The 24,618-nt window shown below is 37.5% G+C and overlaps 1 protein-coding gene across 2 annotated transcripts in view; it reads left to right on the plus strand.

Annotated features, from left to right (window-relative positions):
- Nucleotides 1-226: 226 nt before the first annotated feature.
- Nucleotides 227-24,618, plus strand: part of LOC128656132 (calcium-binding protein 39) — a 101,467-nt gene continuing 77,075 nt past the window's right edge. The window contains exons 1-4 of one of the 2 annotated variants that reach the window (XM_053709856.1): nucleotides 227-521; nucleotides 9,539-9,616; nucleotides 9,874-10,025; nucleotides 24,152-24,364. In XM_053709856.1, coding sequence (XP_053565831.1) covers nucleotides 9,912-10,025; nucleotides 24,152-24,364 — 327 coding nt within the window. In that variant the 5' untranslated portion in view covers nucleotides 227-521; nucleotides 9,539-9,616; nucleotides 9,874-9,911. The remainder of the gene's footprint in view (nucleotides 522-9,538; nucleotides 9,617-9,873; nucleotides 10,026-24,151; nucleotides 24,365-24,618) is intronic. The other variant, XM_053709857.1, reaches the window with a different exon arrangement.

The raw sequence follows: 24,618 nt of genomic DNA on the forward strand, positions 1-24,618 counted from the left end.
TCAACTGATTGGGGAAATTTATTTAAGGACCATACTTATAGAAAGATTAACTGAATCCCGTGCATAGCTTCATTTAGTCTGGAGCATTAATACAGAACCTTAATCACTAGGTGCCGCTCTTTAGGCCAAACAACACAACAGTAAGTAGATAGAATACTGCAATGTGTACTCCAATACTCCGGATGTCGCTGCCAAAGTGACGTCACTACACGCGCCGGAACTAAAACATCTGGGATTGAGAGAATACCATAGAGACGGGAGGATCCGCCCGGAGTGACCGGATTGGAGATAGACCCCCTGGAGTGACCTGAAATCGGTAATATACGGAACTGAAACGATAGGAGAGTCACCGAGATATTAACTTGCTACCGGTAACCTGATATACCCTGAAAGAGAGTCCGAGGAGGAGTGTACAGGAGACCCGAGAACACAGAGACCCCAGAGTGACCCCGCGACCAGAGTGAGCTCAGTGTGACACGGAGCCCAAAGGAGGGTGTGTCCCAGTGCCTGGAGCATATTAGGTCAGCAATCGGTGTAAAATCAATACAATTGTACTGTGCTTTGTATTTGTTATTATCCTGTATTGTACTCCGGTTACATCAACATACCAGCTTTGATATAATGGCATCTATCAAGTTGTAAATATTCAATACGAGGAACGTACTTTTATATCGTTGTCATAATTATTCCCAACACTATATTCATTGTCTCTGTATAGAATATAGATGCTTGTCACATTACATTAATCATCTGTATTCAAATACTCGTTCTATTAATGTAAACATTCTGTATGTCAGAATATACTTATCATTTGGTATTTTCATTATTTGTGGGTAGATATTTTAACATCAATAACAATATAACATACTATACATTGCACTGTGTCAATTACCTTCTACGGATGTCTATATATGGATTAATATAATTATAATACACTGAGCCATCTTCATTGTCACAGTGATAATACCCTGCTGCATGTTCAGGATTGAATATAAAACATTATATAGTACAGTTTTTTTTTTTTTAAAAGGACCTAAACACTGAGATTATAATATACAATGTTCAATTATTCCTATACAAAATATGATTTGCTGTATACTATCTTCATTTATTTTTCTCCATCTTCCATTGTGAATTGTAGACTGCAGTACCCTAACCTGCTGAATATCTGTCCCTAGTTTGCCTCTTTAGATATATTGCAAAACAATGCAAAATTTTACTTACAAAATAATAGTTGCAAGCCTTGTCAACTAAAAAGCACATGCATCACATTTTCCTTTATGATTCAAATAGATTATACAATTTTATAACGTTTCTAATTTACTTCTATTACCAAATTTACTTCTATTACCTATTTTTCTCTGGTATTTTTTGTTGAAAAGCATAGGATTGGGCTTAGGTGTTGGGAGCTAGCCGCTTATTGGTGGCTGCAGATAAATGCCTCTTGGCATTGGTTTACCAATGTGTTCATCTAGCTCTCAGTAGTGCACTGCTCTTCCTTTAACAAAGAACACCAAGAGAATGAATCAAAAAGAATAAGAGTACATTTTAAAGTTGTTTAAAAATGTATGTTGAATCATGACAAAAGAAACGTGTTTCTTGTCCGTCTAAGTAACTTTCCAGTTTACTAACTTGCTTTATTCTGTTGGTGTCCCTTGTTGAAGGAGCATTAATGCATTACTGGGAGATAGCTGAACACATCTGGCGATCTAATGGCAACAGACATAGCAATGCATTGCTGCTCCTGAACCTGGGTATGGGCAATTAGATTATTTCATCCCTTTTCTGATGTGAATTTACTTTATGATAAAGAGTCTATCAACTACATTTTCACATTAACTTATATTATTGTTACATTTTATTAGTGAGTAGCTTCTATTTGAATCCCCTTCAGCTTTATCATCTTTAAAAATATTTAATACCTGGTAATTTAACAAATTGCATAAATATTTTTAGACATATGACATAGTATTCCAACATGACTGTCTAGTCAAAATTAATCTTTCATGATTCAGATAGGAAATGCCATTTGAAACAACTTTCCAATTTACTTTTATCATCAAATTTGCTTTGTTAGCTTGGTATTCTTTGTTATAAGCTAAACCTAGGTACAGTAGTCTCATATGCTAGTATCTTAGCCACTAAAGGTCGCCTCTTATCTCAGTGCTTTTTAAAGTTTTTCACAGCTAGTTAACTCTAGTTCATGTGTGCCGCATAGATAACATTGTGCTCACTCCAGCAGAATTATTTATGAGTCAACACTGATTGGCTAAACTGCAAGTCTTTCGAAGAACTGATACATGGGGCAGTCTGCAGAAGCTTAGATACAAGGTAATCACAGAGGTAAAAGTATATTAAAAACTGGGTTGGTTATGCAAAGCTTGGGAATGGGTAATAAATGGATTATCTATATTTTTAAACAATAAAAATTCTGGAGTAGACTGTACTTTTAAGTAAAATAGATCACAGCCAGGTTGGTTCTGAAGCTGTGATATCTTTTTGCTTAAAGGGACAGTATACTTGATCATTTTTATTGTTTAGAAAGATAATCACCATATTACCCATTCCCCAGTTTTTGCATAACCAACACTGTTATATTAATACTCTTTTTACCTCTGATTACCTTGTATCTAAACCTCTGCAGACTGCCCCCATATTTCAGTGCTTTTTACAAACTTGCATTTCATCCAGTTAGTGCTGACTCGTGCATAACTCCACGGGAGTGAGGACAATGTTATCCATATTAGCACACACAAACTAACACTGTATAGCTTTGAAAAGCTAAAAAAAATCCACTGAGATAAGAGGCAGCCTTCAGGTGCTTCCTAATGAGCAGTTGCATGCTCCTCTAGGATGCATGTAATCGCCATAGCACTAGGAGCTTTAAGCTTTAGCAGAGGTTAAACTATTGAGTCCTGGATTTGTAAAGGGAGAATCCCCTCTTGTTGCACTAGGATGCAAGTAATCACCATTAAAGATGCCTCAATGGGAATACTGATGAGTTTTTTTCTTTTCTAAAGAGGGATTCAGTTATAGGGCATCTGTTCTGTTTCATTCTGAAAGGACGTTGAAACAGAAAAAAATCTTTCTTTAAAATGTGTCACAACATCCTATAATTTGCAGGTGATCTCTTGCCCTACTAAGCATCAGGGTAGTTTTTGTCAAGGAATTTGGATTTTCATAGCCCTTGTCACAATAAAACACAGTGGAAGGGAATTACATTTTATTTTTGGAAGAGGGCAGCCCTCTTAAGGATTTCATGCACCCATAGTTGACAGGTGATTAACATTTTACTGGCGATCGTCTACGTAATGTAGTTAAAGTAAATCTATCTAATCTCATACACATACATTATATAATAATCAAATAAAAGTTGTATTTGTATTTCACAGATGTAAGGCCTAGAAAGGAATCCAGCCACACCAAGCTAACTTGTAGATGCAGCTGGTTGACTCTAAACCAGGGCTATAATTCTAAGGTGCCTGGGTATGTCGAGTCCTTGCATAAGTTGCAAAATCATGAGGTGTTTACCTTTATGATTCATAGAGGCCTGTGATACCCATTGCTTTAAAGAGGCGCTCCTCTTTTTTTCAAAAGATTGGTCCTTAGTCCCTCCTGCTGCCAAATGCTTATGTCTTTTTTGGGGATCAGGTAGCTCTTATGAAGCCCTTGGCATAGGCAATAGAGATGACAAGTTATTGCTGTAGCCAGTTGTGATTTATGGCTGATAGATACAAGCTTCCATGTGCCCACATTCATGGGTGAACTAGGTGACTTTGTAATTGGTGACATTTTGGGAAACTCAGTAATTTTAATAGTTTGTTGTGCTATATATTGTGAATGAATAACATTTCCCCTCAGAATTTTTATTATGTGGCACAGGTACTTTAAATGCTTTATAACTGATTTGATTGCTTTTTTTTTTTTGAGTATAAAGTAAGATCTTTAATTATGCTTAGTAAAAAACCCAATGCCAAATACTCAAACAGTAAACATTACTCTTGACCAAGTCCCATAGTACTGACTTACACCTGTGAAGGAATTTGAGGGTGACGTTAACATTTTGTAATGCGAAGTAGCAATGGAAACATTACACATGGCCCCCAAATGCCAATATCATTTTTTTTAGTGTGTCAGAGTGCGGTATACTTGGTCAGTTTTGCTCCCCAGCACCACTGTTTAGATGTAGCGTAATATGACATGCATAAAATCAGAATGGGCCCATACATGCTACTGTATGTAGTAGGTGTGTGCGCGCAAATACACCTAGATCTTTGGGTACATGACAGTAATGTGGGCAGAACAGCATGGGAAGTTCTGTTCTGCCCTATTAATGATATATACAAAAAGTGTTTTACTTTAAAGAGGCCATTTCCACCAACTCACGGCTACCAATTGCCAATTTTCAGTGTTCCCCAAGAATGAACATGTGATCTGAGATGTCTTCACAGAAAATGCAGCATGTCTGCAGAAAGAACGAGGTGCATTCAGAAACTGTTTACACTTTTGCTTTGCAGCGCTGCTCCACATCACACTGCTCTTTTTCAAATAATGCTGTGTTCTGATTAAAGGGATAGTAAACCCAAAATTTTCTTTTGTGATTCATATAGAACATACAATTTCAAACAACTTTCCAATTTAATTCTATTATCAAATTTTCTTCATTCTCTTGTTATCCATTGCTGAAGGGACAACACTGCACTACTGACAGGAAGCTGAAAATATCTGTTTAGCCAATCACAAGAGACAAATATGTGCAGGCACCAATTAGCAGCAGCTCCCACTAGTGTAGGATATGTGCATATTCATTTTTTTTTTTACAAGGGATTCTAAGAAAACGAAGCACATTTGAAAATAGAAGTGAATTTAAAAGTGTCTCAAAATGACATGCTCAGTCTGAATCATGCAACTTCAATTTTGACTTTCCTATCCCTTTATTTCTGAAAATGGTTGGCTTAACAATTCCTGCAAGAATTGAACAAGCTGATTCCAAACTTTACAAGCCTGACTCTGCAATATTAAACTCAAACATTGTGCAGCTAGAGCAAGGCACTGTTTGAAGAGAACAGTCAAATGCAGAGCAGTACAACAAAGCAGTAGAGCATTGACTGTCTCAGGCTTTTTTGCAACCCTGCCCCCTAGCCTTTCCTGGTCTGCAAAGCTGTGACTCCTGAAAGTGTCATTCTTGTGAGGAATGCATCTTTTGTTACTACATTTTTACCTTATAATTATGTGTTAGACCAAGAGCAAAGGAAATGGATTTATTCAAGAGAGATTTTAAGAACGTATTTTTTTTTTTCTGCGCAGCTAACTTGCAATGTAATTTTCAACTGTTGCAATATATTATAAAACCTAAAAATTGCTTTATTCTCCAGTTAATCGACACATTGCAATTGATCTTGTCTTTTTGTGTAACTGCCTAATTTTAAAATTTTATTTTATTAAAAAATGACCTGCAGAAAAAAATGTCACTAAACAAATCTCATCTCAAAAAGTGAAAACCCTCGAGCCTTCACAGGGGTAAGTCCGTACTACGATCAAACAGTACTAACGCTTACTGTCCCTTTATTATTTACTTTGCCCTCTCTTCCAACAACGTAGTTGGAAATTTTACGTTTTTGATTGAATCCTTGTAAATCATGGAAGTGCGCAATCCAAGTCTAATCCTGCTGCATTCTACTACAGTAATTGTTTTGATCACTTAAATTCAGCAGCAGAGATAAGAGGCTTTAAAAATGGTACTGCAAAATAATGCAACATTTCCTAACCGAATGCCAGTTTACATGCTTTTAAAGCACACACAAATTCCATAATTTAACATTGATTTAATGAACAAACATTGAAAACATTGGAGAAATTGAGAAATGTGATATCAGCTGATTGGCTTAAAGGGATAGTCTAGTTAAAATTAAACATTCGTGATTCAGATAGAGCATGCAATTTAAAGCAACTTTCTAATTTACTCCTTTTATCGCATTTTCTTCATTCTCTTAGTATCTGTGTTTGAAAAAGCAAGAATGTAAGCTTAGGAGCAGGCCTATTTTTTTGGTTCAGCACCCGGGTAGCGTTTGCTGATTGGTGGCTACATTTAGACACCAATCAGCAAGCACTACCCAGGTGTTGAGCCAGAAATGGGCCGGCTCCTAAGCTTACATTGTTGCTTTTTCAAACACAGATACCAAGAGAATGAAGAAAAAAATAATAGGAGTAAATTAGAAAGTTGCTTAAAATTGCATGCTCCTATCTGAATCTTGACTATCCCTTTAAAGGGATATGAAACCCAAGATTTTTCTTTCATGATTCAGAATAGAGCATGTGATTTTAAGCAACTTTCTAAATTTACTTCCTTTATCAATGGTTCTTTGTTCTTTTGGTATCCTTTGTTGAAAAACAGAATGTATTCTTAGTAGCTGGTCCATTTCGGTAGCACTATATGTCAGCAGTTTTTACAAGAATGTTATCTATTTGCAAGAGCACTATATGGCAGCACTATTTACTGCTATGTAGTGCTCCAGATTGCCTACCTAGGTATCTCTCCAACACAGAATATCATGGGAGCAAAGCAAATTTGATAATATAGGTAAATTGGAAACTTTTTTTTAAAATTGTATGCTCTGTCTGAATCACAAAATAATTTTTTTGTGTTTTAATACCCTTTTAATTTCATTCGGGTGGTTTGCCTTATGTTCTCTGGTCTGATATCTCTTAGATTCTTAGATAATATCATGTATAGGGTTCGGGACATCTTAAAGGGACATTAAACACTTTGCGATGGTAATATAAAATGATAAATTGTATATAATAAAACAACTCTGCAATATACTTTCATTATTTATTTTGTCCTCTTTTCCTGTAATTCCATTCTGAAATTGTGAGCTTTTCAGTTCCTGTTAGAAATGGAAGTGCAGAACACTGTTAAATCCAGCACAACCATTGGCTGCACACTCTAGTGACCTATTTATAACTGACCCTAATTGGCCACAGCAGAGAAGGTAACACAAGTTACAACATGGCAGCTCCCAGTGTTTTATAGACACTAAAACTTTACACTTATTTTGTCACTTTTTAAACCACTAATGAAACTTTAAAAAATACATCTACATGTTACTCATGGACTAATCTTTTCTTTGATTGCATCATTCTATCTGGCATGTATTTAGTGTTTAATGTCCCTTTAAAGGCTTGGGAATACAATGGTTACTACCAAATTTCTTAAGTCTTCCTACCTATTATTATAATAAATCCTAGTTGCCTCCTGTTATTGATATGCAGTCATTTTAACCACTGGAAGTCATTAGGTATTGTATTTATAATATTTTTTTTAATGTAGCAAATAAAACTGATAAATCATTTTGAGAACATAAAAACACTTATTTTTTTTTTACCAGTGCACATTACTGTACACAGTAAAACACTTTATTATGCAACTTTTTAAAATGTTATGCTTTTTCAAAAATATATAGAGTTTTTAATAGCATCTACATCACACATGAAGCATCAGCTTGGGAGAATTAATTGAGGGAAAAAGATAAGCCCTAGATTAAAGGGGCAGTCTACACCAGAATTATTGTTTTAAAAGATAGATAATTCCTTTAATTACCCATTCCCTAGTTTTGCATAACCAACACCGTTCTATTAATACACTTTTTACCTCTGTGATTACCTTGTATCTAAGCCTCTGCAAACTGCCCCCATATTTCAGGTCTTTTGACAGACTTGCATTTTATCCATTCAGTGCTGGCTCCTAGGTGACTCCACGTGCATGAGCACAATGTTATCTATATGACACACATGCATTAACACCCTCTAGTGGTGAAAAGCTGTCAAAATGCATTCAGTTAACAGGCGGCCTTCAAGGTTTAAGAAATTAGTATATGAACCGCCTAGGTTTAGCTTTCAACTAGGAATAACAAGAGAACAAAGCAAATGTGGTGATACAAGTAAATTGGAAAGTTGTTTAAAATTACATGCCCTATCTGAATTATGAAAGTTTATTTTGGCCTAGATTGTCCCTTTTTAAAAAGAGTTTTAAAGGGACGTTATATAGATTTTTCTTTGCATAAATGTTTTGTAGATGATCCATTTATATAGCCTATACAGTGTTTTTGTTTTTTAATAACATTGCGATGATTTCCAGACTTTTAACCAAGCCCCAAAGTTTTAGGAGTATACTGATGTATACCTACTCCAAATTGCTCCTGTTTGTGTAAAGTCTTTTCATATGCAGAGGAAGGGGAGAGGGGGGAGGGTCTGCTATACAACCACTTTCAGTGGGTGTTTCACTAACCTTTTAAACAGAACTAAACTGGGAGCTTCTAAGTAAGGTTGTAAACGGTTTTATACTTTACTTTTAGATCAGTATCTGTGCATATTATTCTTTATAGTAGTGTACATGCAGTTAAATGGTGTATACTGTCACTTTAAATACAGTGACAGGTCAGGGGTCAACAAATTCTGTTCAAACTCTATGGGTCAGCCAAAAGATTTAGCACCCAGAAACTTTTGTCCATCCCTATTTATATATACTCTATATATGGCTGAAAAAACCCAGGCGCCAGGGGGCCACTGACTTTTAAAGTGAAGGTCAATTTTGACGAATTAGTGCCCGGTTTTTAATAATCTATTTAAAATACAAAATTGACATTTCAAGCTTTTTCTTCAAAAACTTACCTTTTTAATCCTGAGAGCTGCTCCATCGATTCCCCTGGGGTCGGAAGCCTCTGCTTACGTCAGAAATGACGAATCCGGCTTTCTCCAATCAAGGCGATCCCTCCCGGGGGGGATCATGGCCTGAGGGAAAGCCGTGATTGGATGAAGCCGGATTCGTCATTTTGGAGCCGCGAAGAGGACTTGCGGAGGAAGCGCTGCAGCGGCTCTCAGGATTAAAAGCTACGTTTTTGAAGAAAACACTTGAAATGTCAATTTTGATGAATTAAAGTGCCCTTGTTTTTAATAGGATTATTAAAGACCGTGCACTAATTCGTCAAAATTGACCTTCACTTAAACTTTTTAGGTTGTTCTCCATATATCTATATACAGATACCACTAATGCCTTGGATATAAATGCACAACAAAAGACCAAACCTTAGTGATATAGTTTTGTTTAAAAAAATAATACAGATATATACATCTCTATCTTGAGATATGCTGCTAATAAATTAAATTTAGATTTTTGGTTGTATTTTTGCATAAGATTGTATATGTATTTTGCCTTTGTTGTTTTTAAAGGTTAATATGTTTAACCTTTTGTATTATATTTATATGCTATGATAATAATAATTACTGTCTATAAATAAAACACTATAATGATGTAGTCCTGATCACATATTGACAGAAATCAAGATGTTTCAAGTCTTCTTTTGTTTTCCTCTGACTTTACACTAGTACATTACATTAGCTATATATGTATTGTGGTTGTTTTTTTCGGAACTGAGAATCAATCTGAATGTTTTATTTTCTTACAAATTGTAAATAGAAAGATGTAATAGTGGTGTGTTTTTTTTTTTTTTTTTTTTTTTTTTTTTTTTTCTATTCTTAGACCACTCAAAAGATTTGTGGACATCTTTCAGACGCTGGCTCCCCACCTGTGATTGGAATACTCAGAGCAGCCCTCCAGGTGACTAAGTTGTGCTTAACAATTGTACAATACAACTCCAAGCTCTAAATGTGTAGACAGATAAGTCTACCATGGCACATTATTAACATATGCTTTGTTTGTGTGTGTTGTTAAGGGAATTTTTATGTGTTTTTTTTTTATTTTAAGTTCAGGTAGGTATATTTATTGGGTGACTACATATAGACATTGCCTTGATTTATGTTGATTTTATCACGCTGACATCGTACACTTCATGTTTCCTTTTTCTCCTCTGGCAGGAGGTGCAGGATTGCAGCGCAGCGTGACGCCACAAGCCATGCCGTTTCCCTTTGGGAAGTCCCACAAGTCTCCTGCAGACATAGTTAAGAATCTAAAGGAGAGCATAGCTGTATTGGAAAAGCAGGACATATCTGACAAAAAGGCAGAGAAGGTACAATAATATAAACCCATCTTTTTTTTTTTTTTTTCAAACTTTATTTAAATTAAAAGTTCTCTTTGGGTATTTTCTTAATGCAGTGTATTTTTAACATCTTATTTCTTGTATTAGTTTGGTGTATACATAGTAAATGAATAAAAGACAGAAGTCCATTGAGTTCAACCTATACAAATCTTAATATACTTACAATAAAAGCTTCAGTTGAGCTTAAAGTGATAGTAAATCCTAGCGTTTGTGAAACGCTAGGATTTACCAGTGAAGCAAAGGGGACTTTCAGTCATGAAGTATAAAATACTTCATGCTGAAAGTTCCTTTTATTTGTCTGAAGCATTTGCCGCACTGAGCTCCTCAGGCATCCCACGGCAGAACGTTATTTTGCTGTGAGGTGACGTTTCCACCTCTTAACCAATAGCCGTGCGGGCCAGCTGGCTCCCTGCCGGATAGCTAGCACGCTATTGGCTAAGATCACCTCACAGCAAAATAGTGTTCTGCCGTGGGCTGCCTGAGGCGCTCAGCATGGCGAACGCGTCAGACAAATAAAGGAACTTTCAGCATTAAATATTTTATACTTCATGACTGAAAGTGCCCTTTTTGTTCCACTGGTGAATCCTAACGTTTCTCAAACTCTAGGATTTACTATCACTTTAAATTAATCCCATTAAAAAAGGTGACCCATTTAACACAAGCAATCATATCTCTGATTTCTATTTCTAGTCAGAAATGTATCTAAACCATTTTTAAATTTATATAAGGTATTATCCTTGAGAACATGTAACATATATCTTCTTAGCTGCAATACTAGTTTTATTGGCCCAGTTTATGTCGGGATAAAATTTCCCATATTTACAGCACTGGTATTATTAGCAGCCTTTCCCGTTTGCAATAGTATTTGAGTTTTCTCCATGTCACAAATGTTGGCGGGCTTATAGCATATTCCTAGTTTTGTGTTTTGATTTTTTCAACCCAACGCTATCTCAACTTAACTCAGGGTCTCTACATTATCACCTGCATCATCATAAATATCTTCCCTTATTGTTGGTTTAAGGTCAGGTTTAAAGGGACATTAAACCTTAAAAATAATGTTATATAATTCTGCACATAATGCAGAATTATATAACATTATAATAGCCAAACATTATAAAACATAATGTACCCTATTCATTTTTTTTAAAAAAACGCTGTTTAACAGACCCGCTCTCTGTACTCTGCTGAGCGGGTCTGTTATATTTACTCAGCGCATCGGGCCAGCTGTATAGTCACAGCCCGGCCCGACCGCGCCATAAGACGAAGTGCAGCTCGCTCCTGCTCTGTCTGACAGCGGGAGCGAGCTGCACTTAGTGCTATGGCGCGGTCGGGCTGGGCTGTGACTATACAGCTGGCCCGATACGCTGAGTAAATATAACAGACCCGCTCAGCAGAGTACAGAGAGCGGGTCTGTAAAACAGCGTTTTAAAAAATAAAATAAAATAGGGTACATTGTTTTATAATGTTTGGCTATTATAATGTTATATAATTCTGCACTATGTGCAGAATTATATAACATTATTTTTAACGTTTACTGACACTTTAATATACATTTATGTTGTTCCACAAGGATGGACTCTTTGGGACAATGACAGTGGATAGTGTGAGCCTATGTACTGGTAATGTGGTGATATTTAAATTGACTATTTTCCTTTTAAATGTAATTTGCATGCTTTATGAACATTTAATTATTGATCACTTATAAATACATAACCGCACCTTAGGTGTGCTGAGTCCAGAAACTGCTTTATTTTCTTGAACTGCCTGTTTAAAAAGTGCAGTAGTGCCTGTTATTTCTCTGAGGAGGCTTATTGTTCGAATGTAGATGAGAGCATGTGTACATATGCTCTGTATGTCCGTCCACAATGAAAGCTATCCCTCTCTAATGAGGATAGGTTTTGCTAGAGGCATTTATTTGCTAACTTGCACGGCAAAAATAATTCTGTTAAATGAATTTGTTTTGACTTATGTCCCTTTATGGGAAATGTTCTTACAGGAGATGCCATAAAATATGAAGGTATGGAGTTATATAGACTAATTTAATGGATATGACATAAACTTTACAAAAATGTCATGCCCCGCTCGGGCTATTCTTTGTCTATTGTTTTTATCATGTTAGGCCCCATTTCTGTGTGAGTTTTGGAGCTTAGAGGAAACGAGTTATAGACATTTATATAAAGGGATATCAGAAGAAAGTAGCACATTAGTGGTAGTTTTAAAATTCCCAGTCATAAAGCATTTTCCTTTAAAAAGAGTGTTTATGGGTAGATCGTATGCTTAAAGTTAAAGTAAATCCTAGCGTTTTACAAACGCTAGGGTTTACTATTGAAACAAATAAAGGGCACTTTCATTCGTGAATTATAAGATACTTCATGTAGAAAGCTCCTTTATTTGATTCAACCGATCGCCGCTCTTAGCTTCTACAGCAGAGCATGGCTAAAAAAATTTTTGGCTAAGAGGTGACGTTTTCACTTTACTGCACGGCTATTGGCTAAGAGGTGAAAACGTCACCTCTTAGCCAAAAATGTTTTTAGCTGTGGGCTGCTGTAGCAGCTAAAAACGGCGATTGATTGAATCAAATAAAGGAGCTTTCTACATGAAGTATCTTTATACTTCATGAATGAAATTGCCCTTTATTTGTTTCAATAGTAAATCCTAGCGTTTGTAAAACGCTAGGACTTACTTTCTCTTTAATGTCGTCAGTCCAGTGATGTTTGAATAAATACTGACTGACCTCTCACCACAAATTTTCTTTTAACGTTTGAGTTTGATGCATGTTGTCGGTGATAGTAACAAGAATTTGGTAAATTATTCTACAAGGATCTGTTTATTTTACTTAGCTTATGATCCCTTTATAGGGATTAAACACATAATTATGTACAAGCAATAGTGCAATAAGAATATGCTCTAACACGTTGGCATATTTTCTTATTGCACTTTAATGCAATTCTAAAACAGCAGTTTTCTTAAAGCATTCAAGGTCCTAAAGACGAGACATCTTGTTTAATGTAAAATCCCAAAGTGAATAGCAGGACTTGCCATACCCCATAAGTCCAAGACTCCATATTTTTTTTATTAAATCCTAAAGTTAAAAAATGTAGTTAAATGCTAAGAGAGAACATACCTGGGAAGTATTGGGTAGGAATCATTGGGTTTGAGGTGTCAGCTGGGAGGGAAATCTCTACACTACAGCTAACCATAACCTTACAAACTACCTGATTAACCCCTTCACTCCCAGGAATTGCAGAAGTGTGGTGCGCAGCTGCAATTAGCATTCTAATTGCCAAAAGCAATGGCAAAGCCAAGTATGTTTGCTGTTTCTGCACAAAGGGGATAACATAGAAGCTTTTACAGCCATTTATCTTATGACTGCATACACAGTATGTAAATAATTTCAGTGAGAACCCAACGTTTATGAAAAAGTTAAAAAAAATTTTAATATGATTGCATTATGTGACGAAACGGCATGAAATATACCAAAATGGGCCTAGATTAATACCTTGGGTTGTCTACTGAAAAAAAATAATATATAGTTTTAATAGGTAAAAAATACAAGTCATAGCAAAAATGCTTTAAAATGTTCTGGTCTTTCAGACAATTTTTTTCTCTGCAATTCCTGGTCCTTAAGGGGTTAATGATAAACCTGATAAACAAGGGAGGGCCAGATGAAACTATCTTGAGGGCGGCATATGGCTCAGCGACCAGTACTTTGAGAACACCGTTTTAAAACATTTGTTTTGAATTCATAAATTTTTTGATTCCTCTGTTTTTAAACTTAAATGCTTTGCATCATTAAATACTTATGTTTGGTGGTGTGAGAACTAGTTCCATACAGTACCATGTGTTATGTTTAGGAAGTGATTCATATTTTATCCAAGGAGGAGCAGCATGACCTACATAATACACACCCTGCTAGCTCATGCACCCCTTTTATGACACCTTTATTATTTTCTGACACTTCCAAACTGCATATTGACTTATTGTATTTGCTTTCTCAGATCAAAAATCAGAATCTACTGCCTCTGAGGAGGGGTCATTCAATCTTATAACTGCTTTACTTTTCTTACACTGACATACTGAGGTTGAGAGACTTTTTAATATGGCTCATGTAATCGTAAAACAAGTTTGTTTTGTTATTTAACTTCTGCCGCTATTAACAAATGTATATTGAATGTAAGATGTAGTCATTTATGAGGGAGAAAGACACATTTTAATAGCCATGAAATGCTTAAAGGGACAGTCTAGTCAAAATTAAACTTTCATGATTCAGATAGGGAATCCAATTTTAAACAACTTTCCAATTCACTTTTATCATCAAATTTGTTTTGTTCTTTTGGTATTCTTTATTGAAAGCTAAACCTAGGTAGGCTCATTTTCTAATTTCTGAAACCTTGAAGGCCACCCCTTATTTCAATGCATTTGGCAGTTTTTCGCAGCTAGAGGTCTTAAAGGGACAGTCTAGGCCAAAATAAACTCATGATTCAGATAGAGTATGTATTTTTAAACAATTAATTAGGGCATAAAGGGTGGGCAGCTACACTACAGATTTTTTTCTTCTGTTATGTGTGATCAGTCCACGGGTCATCATTACTTCTGGGATATAACTCCTCCCCAACAGGAAATGCAAGAGGATTCACCCAGCAGAGCTGCATATAGCTCCTCCCCTCTACGTCAGTCCCAGTCATTCTCTTGCACCCAACGACTAGATAGGATGTGTGAGAGGACTATGGTGATTATACTTAGTTTTTATGACTTCAATCAAAAGTTTGTTATTTTACAATAGCACCGGAGCGTGTTATTACTTCTCTGGCAGAGTTTGAGGAAGAATCTGCCAGAGTTTTTTACTATGATTTTAACCGGAGCTGTTAAGATCATATTGCTGTTCTCGGCCATCTGAGGGAGGTAAAGGCTTCAGATCAGGGGACAGCGGGCAGATGAATCTGCATTGAGGTATGTAGCAGTTTTTATTTTCTGAATGGAATTGATGAGAAAATCCTGCCATACCGTTAAAATGACATGTATGTATACACTTCAGTATTCTGGGGATGGTATTTCACCGGAACTACTCTGTTAAAGGTCACTAATCCTTTTAATAACTATTTATCATGTTAAACGTTTTTGCTGGAATGTAGAATCGTTTACATTGCTGAGGTACTGTGTGAATAAATATTTGGGCATTATTTTCCACTTGGCAGCCTTTTTTGCTTTTATTTGTGACAGTTTCGTTTCTCTTCACTGCTGTGTGGGAGAGGGAGGGGCCGTTTTTGGCGCTCTTTGCTACGCATCAAAAAATTACAGTCAGTTACTTTTATATTTCCTGCATGATCCGGTTCATCTCTGACAGATCTCAGGGGTCTTCAAACTTCTTTGAAGGGAGGTAAATTCTCTCAGCAGAGCTGTGAGAATTCTTATAGTGACTGTGAATAAAAACGTTGCTTTGTATTTTTTATGTCAAATTTAGTTATTGTTATTTTACTAATGGGAACAAACCTTTGCTAAAAGTTGTGTTGTTTTAAAGTTTGATGCTATAACTGTTTTTCAGTTCATTATTCAACTGTCATTTAATCGTTTAGTACCTCTTTGAGGCACAGTACGTTTTTGCTAAAAAAGATTATAACCAAGTTGTAAGTTTTTTGCTAGTGTGTTAAACATGTCTGACTCAGAGGAAGATATCTGTGTCATTTGTTCCAATGCCAAGGTGGAGCCCAATAGAAATTTATGTACTAACTGTATTGATGCTACTTTAAATAAAAGTCAATCTGTACAATGTGAACAAATTTCACCAAACAGCGAGGGGAGAGTTATGCCGACTAACTCGCCTCACGCGGCAGTACCTGCATCTCCCGCCCGGGAGGTGCGTGATATTATGGCGCCTAGTACATCTGGGCGGCCATTACAGATAACATTACAAGATATGGCTACTGTTATGACTGAAGTTTTGTCTAAATTACCAGAACTAAGAGGCAAGCGTGATCACTCTGGGGTGAGAACAGAGTGCGCTGACAATGCTAGGGCCATGTCTGATACTGCGTCACAGCTCGCAGAGCATGAGGACGGAGAGCTTCATTCTGTGGGTGACGGTTCTGATCCAAACAGATTGGACTCAGATATTTCAAATTTTAAATTTAAATTGGAGAACCTCCGTGTATTACTAGGGGAGGTCTTAGCAGCTCTTAATGATTGTAACACCGTTGCAATACCAGAGAAACTGTGCAGGTTGGATAAATACTTTGCGGTACCGGCGAGTACTGAAGTTTTTCCTATACCTAAGAGACTAACTGAAATTGTTACTAAGGAGTGGGATAGACCCGGTGTGCCGTTCTCACCCCCTCCAATATTTAGAAAGATGTTTCCAATAGACGCCACCACTCGGGACTTATGGCAAACGGTCCCCAAGGTGGAGGGAGCAGTTTCTACTTTAGCTAAGCGTACCACTATCCCGGTGGAGGATAGCTGTGCTTTCTCAGATCCAATGGATAAAAAATTAGAGGGTTACCTTAAGAAAATGTTTGTTCAACAAGGTTTTATATTGCAACCCCTTGCATGTATCGCGCCGATTACGGCTGCGGCAGCATTTTGGATTGAGTCGCTGGAAGAGAACCTTAGTTCATCTACGCTAGACGACATTACGGACAGGCTTAGAGTCCTTAAACTAGCTAATTCTTTCATTTCGGAGGCCGTAGTACATTTAACCAAACTTACGGCTAAGAACTCAGGATTCGCCATACAGGCACGTAGGGCGCTGTGGCTAAAATCCTGGTCAGCAGATGTTACTTCTAAGTCCAAATTACTTAATATACCTTTCAAGGGGCAGTCTTTATTTGGGCCCGGTTTGAAAGAAATTATCGCTGACATTACAGGAGGTAAGGGCCACGCCCTACCCCAAGACAAAGCCAAAGCTAAGGCTAGACAGTCTAATTTTCGTCCCTTTCGGAATTTCAAAACAGGAGCAGCATCAACCTCCACTGCACCAAAACAGGAAGGAGCTGTTGCTCGTTACAGGCAAGGCTGGAAGCCTAACCAGGCCTGGAACAAGAGCAAGCAGGCCAGGAAACCTGCTGCTGCCCCAAAGACAGCATGAACCGAGAGCCCCCGATCCGGGACCGGATCTAGTGGGGGGCAGACTCTCTCTCTTCGCCCAGGCCTGGGCAAGAGATGTTCAGGATCCCTGGGCACTAGAGATCATATCTCAGGGATACCTTCTAGACTTCAAATTATCTCCCCCAAGAGGGAGATTTCATCTGTCAAGGTTGTCAACAAACCAGATAAAGAAAGAAGCGTTTCTACGCTGCGTACAAGATCTGTTATTAATGGGAGTGATCCATCCGGTTCCGCGGTCGGAACAAGGACAAGGGTTCTACTCAAACCTGTTTGTGGTTCCCAAGAAAGAGGGAACTTTCAGGCCAATCTTAGATTTAAAGATTCTAAACAAATTCCTAAGAGTTCCATCGTTCAAAATGGAAACTATTCGGACAATTTTACCCATGATCCAAGAGGGTCAGTACATGACCACTGTGGATTTAAAGGATGCTTACCTTCACATTCCGATCCACAAAGATCATCACCGGTATCTAAGGTTTGCCTTCTTAGACAGGCACTACCAGTTTGTAGCTCTTCCATTCGGATTGGCTACGGCTCCAAGAATCTTCACAAAGGTTCTGGGTGCCCTTCTGGCGGTACTAAGACCGCGAGGGATTTCGGTAGCTCCGTACCTAGACGACATTCTAATACAAGCTTCAAGCTTTCAAACTGCCAAGTCTCATACAGAGTTAGTTCTGGCATTTCTAAGGTCGCATGGATGGAAAGTGAACGAAAAGAAGAGTTCTCTCTTTCCTCTCACAAGAGTTCCATTCTTGGGGACTCTTATAGATTCTGTAGAAATGAAGATTTACCTGACAGAAGACAGGTTAACAAAGCTTCAAAATGCATGCCGTGTCCTTCATTCCATTCAACACCCGTCAGTAGCTCAATGCATGGAGGTGATCGGCTTAATGGTAGCGGCAATGGACATAGTACCTTTTGCACGCCTACATCTCAGACCGCTGCAATTATGCATGCTAAGTCAGTGGAACGGGGATTACTCAGATTTGTCCCCTACTCTGAATCTAAATCAAGAGACCAGAAATTCTCTTCTATGGTGGCTTTATCGGCCACACCTGTCCAGGGGGATGCCATTCAGCAGGCCAGACTGGACAATTGTAACAACAGACGCCAGCCTACTAGGTTGGGGCGCTGTCTGGAATTCTCTGAAGGCTCAGGGACTATGGAATCAGGAGGAGAGTCTCCTGCCAATAAACATTCTGGAATTGAGAGCGGTTCTCAATGCCCTTCTGGCTTGGCCCCAGTTAACAACTCGGGGGTTCATCAGGTTTCAGTCGGACAACATCACGACTGTAGCTTACATCAACCATCAGGGAGGGACAAGAAGCTCCCTAGCAATGATGGAAGTATCAAAGATAATTCGCTGGGCAGAGTCTCACTCTTGCCACCTGTCAGCAATCCACATCCCGGGAGTGGAGAACTGGGAGGCGGATTTCTTGAGTCGCCAGACTTTTCATCCGGGGGAGTGGGAACTTCATCCGGAGGTCTTTGCCCAAATACTTCGGCGTTGGGGCAAACCAGAGATAGATCTCATGGCGTCTCGCCAGAACGCCAAACTTCCTCGCTACGGGTCCAGATCCAGGGATCCGGAAGCAGTTCTGATAGATGCTTTGACAGCACCTTGGAACTTCGGGATGGCTTATGTGTTTCCACCCTTCCCGCTGCTTCCTCGATTGATTGCCAAAATCAAACAGGAGAGAGCATCAGTAATTCTAATAGCGCCTGCATGGCCACGCAGGACTTGGTATGCAGATCTAGTGGACATGTCATCCTGTCCGCCTTGGTCTCTACCTCTAAGACAGGACCTTCTGATACAGGGTCCATTCAAACATCAAAATCTAACTTCTCTGAAGCTGACTGCTTGGAAATTGAACGCTTGATTTTATCAAAACGTGGTTTTTCTGAGTCGGTTATTGATACCCTGATACAGGCTAGGAAGCCTGTTACCAGAAGGATTTACCATAAAATATGGCGTAAATACCTATACTGGTGCGAATCCAAAGGTTACTCTTGGAGTAAGGTTAGGATCGCTAGGATATTGTCCTTTCTACAAGAAGGTTTAGAAAAGGGTCTATCAGCTAGTTCTTTAAAGGGACAGATTTCAGCTCTGTCCATCTTGTTACACAGGCGTCTGTCAGAAAATCCAGACGTCCAGGCCTTTTGTCAGGCTTTAGCTAGGATCAAGCCTGTGTTTAAAGCTGTTGCTCCGCCATGGAGTTTAAACTTAGTTCTTAACGTTTTACAGGGTGTTCCGTTTGAACCCCTTCATTCCATTGATATAAAATTGTTATCTTGGAAAGTTCTGTTTTTAATGGCTATTTCCTCGGCTCGAAGAGTCTCTGAGTTATCAGCCTTACATTGTGATTCTCCTTATCTGATTTTTCACTCAGACAAGGTAGTTCTGCGTACTAAACCTGGGTTCTTACCTAAGGTAGTCACTAACAGGAATATCAATCAAGAGATTGTTGTTCCATCCTTGTGTCCAAATCCTTCTTCAAAGAAGGAACGTCTTCTACACAATCTGGATGTAGTTCGTGCCCTCAAGTTCTACTTGCAGGCAACTAAAGATTTTCGCCAAACTTCTTCCCTGTTTGTCGTTTATTCTGGACAGAGGAGAGGTCAAAAAGCTTCTGCTACCTCTCTCTCTTTTTGGCTTCGTAGCATAATACGTTTAGCCTATGAGACTGCTGGACAGCAGCCTCCTGAAAGAATTACAGCTCACTCCACTAGAGCTGTGGCTTCCACTTGGGCCTTTAAGAATGAGGCCTCTGTTGAACAGATTTGCAAGGCTGCAACTTGGTCTTCGCTTCATACTTTTTCCAAATTTTACAAATTTGACACTTTTGCTTCTTCGGAGGCTATTTTTGGGAGAAAGGTTCTTCAGGCAGTGGTTCCTTCTGTATAATGAGCCTGCCTATCCCTCCCGTCATCCGTGTACTTTTGCTTTGGTATTGGTATCCCAGAAGTAATGATGACCCGTGGACTGATCACACATAACAGAAGAAAACATAATTTATGCTTACCTGATAAATTCCTTTCTTCTGTTGTGTGATCAGTCCACGGCCCGCCCTGTTTTAAGGCAGGTAAATATTTTTTAAATTATACTCCAGTCACCACTTCACCCTTGGTTACTCCTTTCTCGTTGATTCTTGGTCGAATGACTGGGACTGACGTAGAGGGGAGGAGCTATATGCAGCTCTGCTGGGTGAATCCTCTTGCATTTCCTGTTGGGGAGGAGTTATATCCCAGAAGTAATGATGACCCGTGGACTGATCACACAACAGAAGAAAGGAATTTATCAGGTAAGCATAAATTATGTTTTTTTCTTTTTTCTAACACCTTAAGGTCCAGGGCTATTTTTACATTTCTGCGGTGTTTGTGTTTAGCTGTAATTTTCCTCTTTCTCATTTACTGTATCCACGGTACATTATATACCGTTTTTCTTGCCATTAAATGGACTTTCTAAAGATACCATTATTTTCATCATATCTTAATTTACTATAACATTTTTTTTATAAAATATGATGAAAAAATTGGGAAAAAACACACTTTTTCTAACTTTGTTGGTGGTTGTAGATGTGTAACAGATTTTGGGGCTCAAACACCCATGCTAAATAGTTTCTAAATTTTGTCCTGAGTTTAGAAATACCCAATGTTTACATGTTCTTTGCTTTTTTTGCAAGTTATAGGGCCATAAATACAAGTAGCATTTTGCTATTTCCAAAGCATTTTTTTCCCCCTCAAAATTAGCGATAATTACATTGGAACACTGATATCTGTCAGGAATCCCTGAATATCCCTTGATGTGTGTGTATATGTATATATATATATATATATATTAGTAAACAACCCAAAGTATTGATCTAGGCCCATTTTGATATATTTCATGCCACCATTCCACCGCCAAATGCGATCAAATAAAAATAAATTGTTAACTTTTTCACAGATGTTATCTTTCTCACTGAAATTATTTACAAACAGCTTGTGCAATTATGGCACAAATGGTTGTAAAGGCTTCTCTGGGATCCCCTTTGTTCAGAAATAGCAGACTTATATGGCTTTGGTATTACTTTTTGGTAATTAGAAGGCCGCTAATTTGCATAATGACCCTGGTGAAGTCTCCACAAGGGTGATGGAGGGAAATAATATGTGGACTGCCCTGCCCAATGTGCTTGGAGGGATATGGCTGCACCTAATTGATGAGGCCTACAGAATTCTGAAACAATTGTCTGTCTGTCTGGGGAATTCATGTTCCTTTTTCAGATGAGTGCCTGGTATTTTGGGACTGGACTGACCTTGTTAAGCAGGATTTACTGATATACAGTACTTCAGGAAAGTTCTTCTCTGTGAAAATCTTAAAGGGACATTTTACCCAAAAACTTTCTCTCCTTTAATTTGTTCCCAATGATCCATTTTACATGCTGAAGCATATTCAATTGTTTATAAATAGCTCCTTAGCCTTTATATTAAAATTCGAAATAGCTGATTTAGTCTGTAGTATCCCTTGAAAGTTTCTATACCTAGGTATTGGCTATTGAGAAACTATGTAAACACAGACGGCAAAATAAATTACACTCACAGTGGGAGGTGGAAGAGAGAAAGCTCTAAAATGTTCTTTTAATGGTTATTTCTTAGTATTGTACAGAGACCGAGATAATAAAGGGAAGCATTTGCATGATAGGATAATGAGATCTGTCAGCAAGCCAAGCCTATTTTGATGGGCTGTGGTTTCAAAGAGCAAATTCAGCTATTTATTTTGCAAAATGTATGTATTTTGAGTGAAATACTGTGCGAAAGAAAAGGCACAGCTGTACAGCTGAAAATGTTTAAAGGGACAGTAAACGTTAGGAAAAATGTTACATAACTCTGCACTGTGTGCTACATGTAGTTCAATGGCAAGATCGGCTAACTGGGAATAGACAATGAGCCATAACATGTTTAGTTTTAGGTGACAAATCAGGGATTAAAAAAAAAAAAAGTTATCCTCATGTTACATAATTCTACGCAAAGTGCAGAATTATGTTACATTTTCCCCAAACTTTACTGTCCTTTTTAAAAGGACATTCAAGTCAAAATTCAACTTTAATGATTCAGATAAAACAAGCATTTTTAAACAACTTTCCAATTAACTTCCATTAACAAGATCTTTGGTCTTTTACATTTACCCTTTTTGAGTCACCAGCTTCTACTGAGCATGAGCAAGAATTCACATAATATACGTATATGCATTTGTGATTGGCTGTCGCATGATACAGCAGGAGTGGAAATATACATAACTGAAATTTGTCAGAAAAAAAATCTACTACTCAGTTGAAGTTCAGACCAAGTGATATTGCATTGTCTTTTTATCATGCATTTGTTGATTATGCAAATCTAGTTTATTTACTGGTCCTTTAACACTAAAAAGGGACAGTGTGCTGTAATTGTGTAATGTTTTTCCCTTAATTTGTTCCCAATGACTTGTTATACCAACTGCAGAGTATAAAATGTGTGAGATTGATCCTTTGATTCTTTTTGTAAATGAAAATAACCAAATTTGCACTTTGAAACCACAACCCATCAAAATTGGCTAAGCTTGCAGAGAGATAAGACTTCATTATCATACTACTCAAATGCATCCCTTTCTTATTTTTGTCTCTGTACAATACTTAGAACAATTGAAAATGAACACTTTAGAACGTTAACTCTCTCACTCCCCACTGGGAGAGTAAATTTATTCTGCTGGCTGTGTTTACGTGGCTTGTTACATGGCCCCTGCATGTTTATGTACAATCTCAGGCTAAATTTAAAAACAAAATGGCGCTAATCTAACCACTTGCACAATGTATTTCAATTTAAAAAAAGAAAAGATTTTAAAAACAAAACAAACACAATTTAAATTGATGACCTCCACAAAAAATCTCACATATGCCCTTTAGCTATAAAGAAATGTTTATTTGATAAAATACATTTGTGTAGTTTTTTCATGCCAATCTTTGCTTTGGATGCTTCATTCTTCTTTTTTTTTTTTTTTTTTTTTTTTTTTTTTTTAACATTTATTTAATGTTTATTATCTCTTAACTTTTTTGTCGTTAGGGGATCAACATATCTCATATACAAATGTTCTGTAGTAGCTCTCTTTTTTTTTTATCATGTTAGCAATATGGAGGTTGTACCAACATAGGCTGTTTTACAATCTATCTCTGTGATGTTAGGTTGGAACACTAGACTGTAGTAAGCAGAAAAGCATTTGGACGTAATGATATTGCTATTTTTGAGGCATACACCTCTCCTCTTCCATTTGATCAGTAGACAGTACTGGTTTGGTGTGATGTAAATGATGGTTATTCTTGTTGGTGTTGGTTTCTCCCTTGTAAGAACTGCATACCCAGTCATTGGGCCAGTAATCGCTTCTAAAAAAAACACACAATCTTTTGTTTGATTATATTTTGCTCCTTAGAAATCCAAACCATAGGCCATGGAGAGAAAAATAAGTATATTTGAAACCAAAAATAATTGGTCCACAACATGGCCCCTTTCCAGTGAAATGGGCTAACTTAATTGAGCATCAAAATGATTAATGCAAGTATCAAAGGTTAACTTTTTCATTGTGGTTTGTTGTGTTTAATATTGAATCGGTCTCTGGACACATTTTATGAACCTTTTGGAGTTGTCAGCATAAACAGATGATTAAGGTTTATGAAGTAAGATTGATAAAACCATTATCCACTACAAATGAAATTGATATCAAACATTGCCTCACATGTTTTTTTTTTTTTGTTTTTGTTTTTTTTAGAGGGCAACGGCTAACCAGCTCTTATTAGAAACATTTGTTTTCTATGTGCTTTCACATTTTCCTACTTTTTTAACTCAAAATGTAAACATTTTTTTACATGGGTGCTTACTGATAAAATTCTTGGGACAAATTTTCTGTATTTGGACATGGTTAGGCCATGATTGTTTTTGTGTATGTGTGTTTTGCAAAAATAAAAATGATATGCTATTTCATTTTTCAGCAGAGAGGAGGGTTGATAAGTCACACATTGAGCTCCCCTTCTCTCCAAACCAATTCCTTTAGCCCCCCCTCTCGAAGTCCAAACAGCACATTTGCCGGGTACTCTTCGGATGACATGCAGATCAAGAACAAGGACATAAAGAAACTACCGTGGTCCAAAAGGAACTCGTTTGTATCTGGGAAGCCGAAGATCGACAGAACGGCTGTCTTATCGGTTAATACATACATGTGCCCTATTGTAGGGTTTTCCTTTTTAGGGTCTTCTGGTGGAGGAAATCCTCACTGATGAAATTACTAACTTTCCTTACAGGACAATCAACTAATGACACCTATGACAGTGGACACTCCAGTCTTTGGTTGCTGTGACAAGAATGTTGCTCTTTATGGGGTTCATCTTGACCTTATTGTAATAGTTTGCATTGATGTATTTTCTTAAGTGATGAAAGACAAGTGGATGTGAATCACAGA

Source organism: Bombina bombina, chromosome 4, assembly GCF_027579735.1.
Source record: "Bombina bombina isolate aBomBom1 chromosome 4, aBomBom1.pri, whole genome shotgun sequence".
Lineage (NCBI taxonomy): Eukaryota > Metazoa > Chordata > Amphibia > Anura > Bombinatoridae > Bombina > Bombina bombina.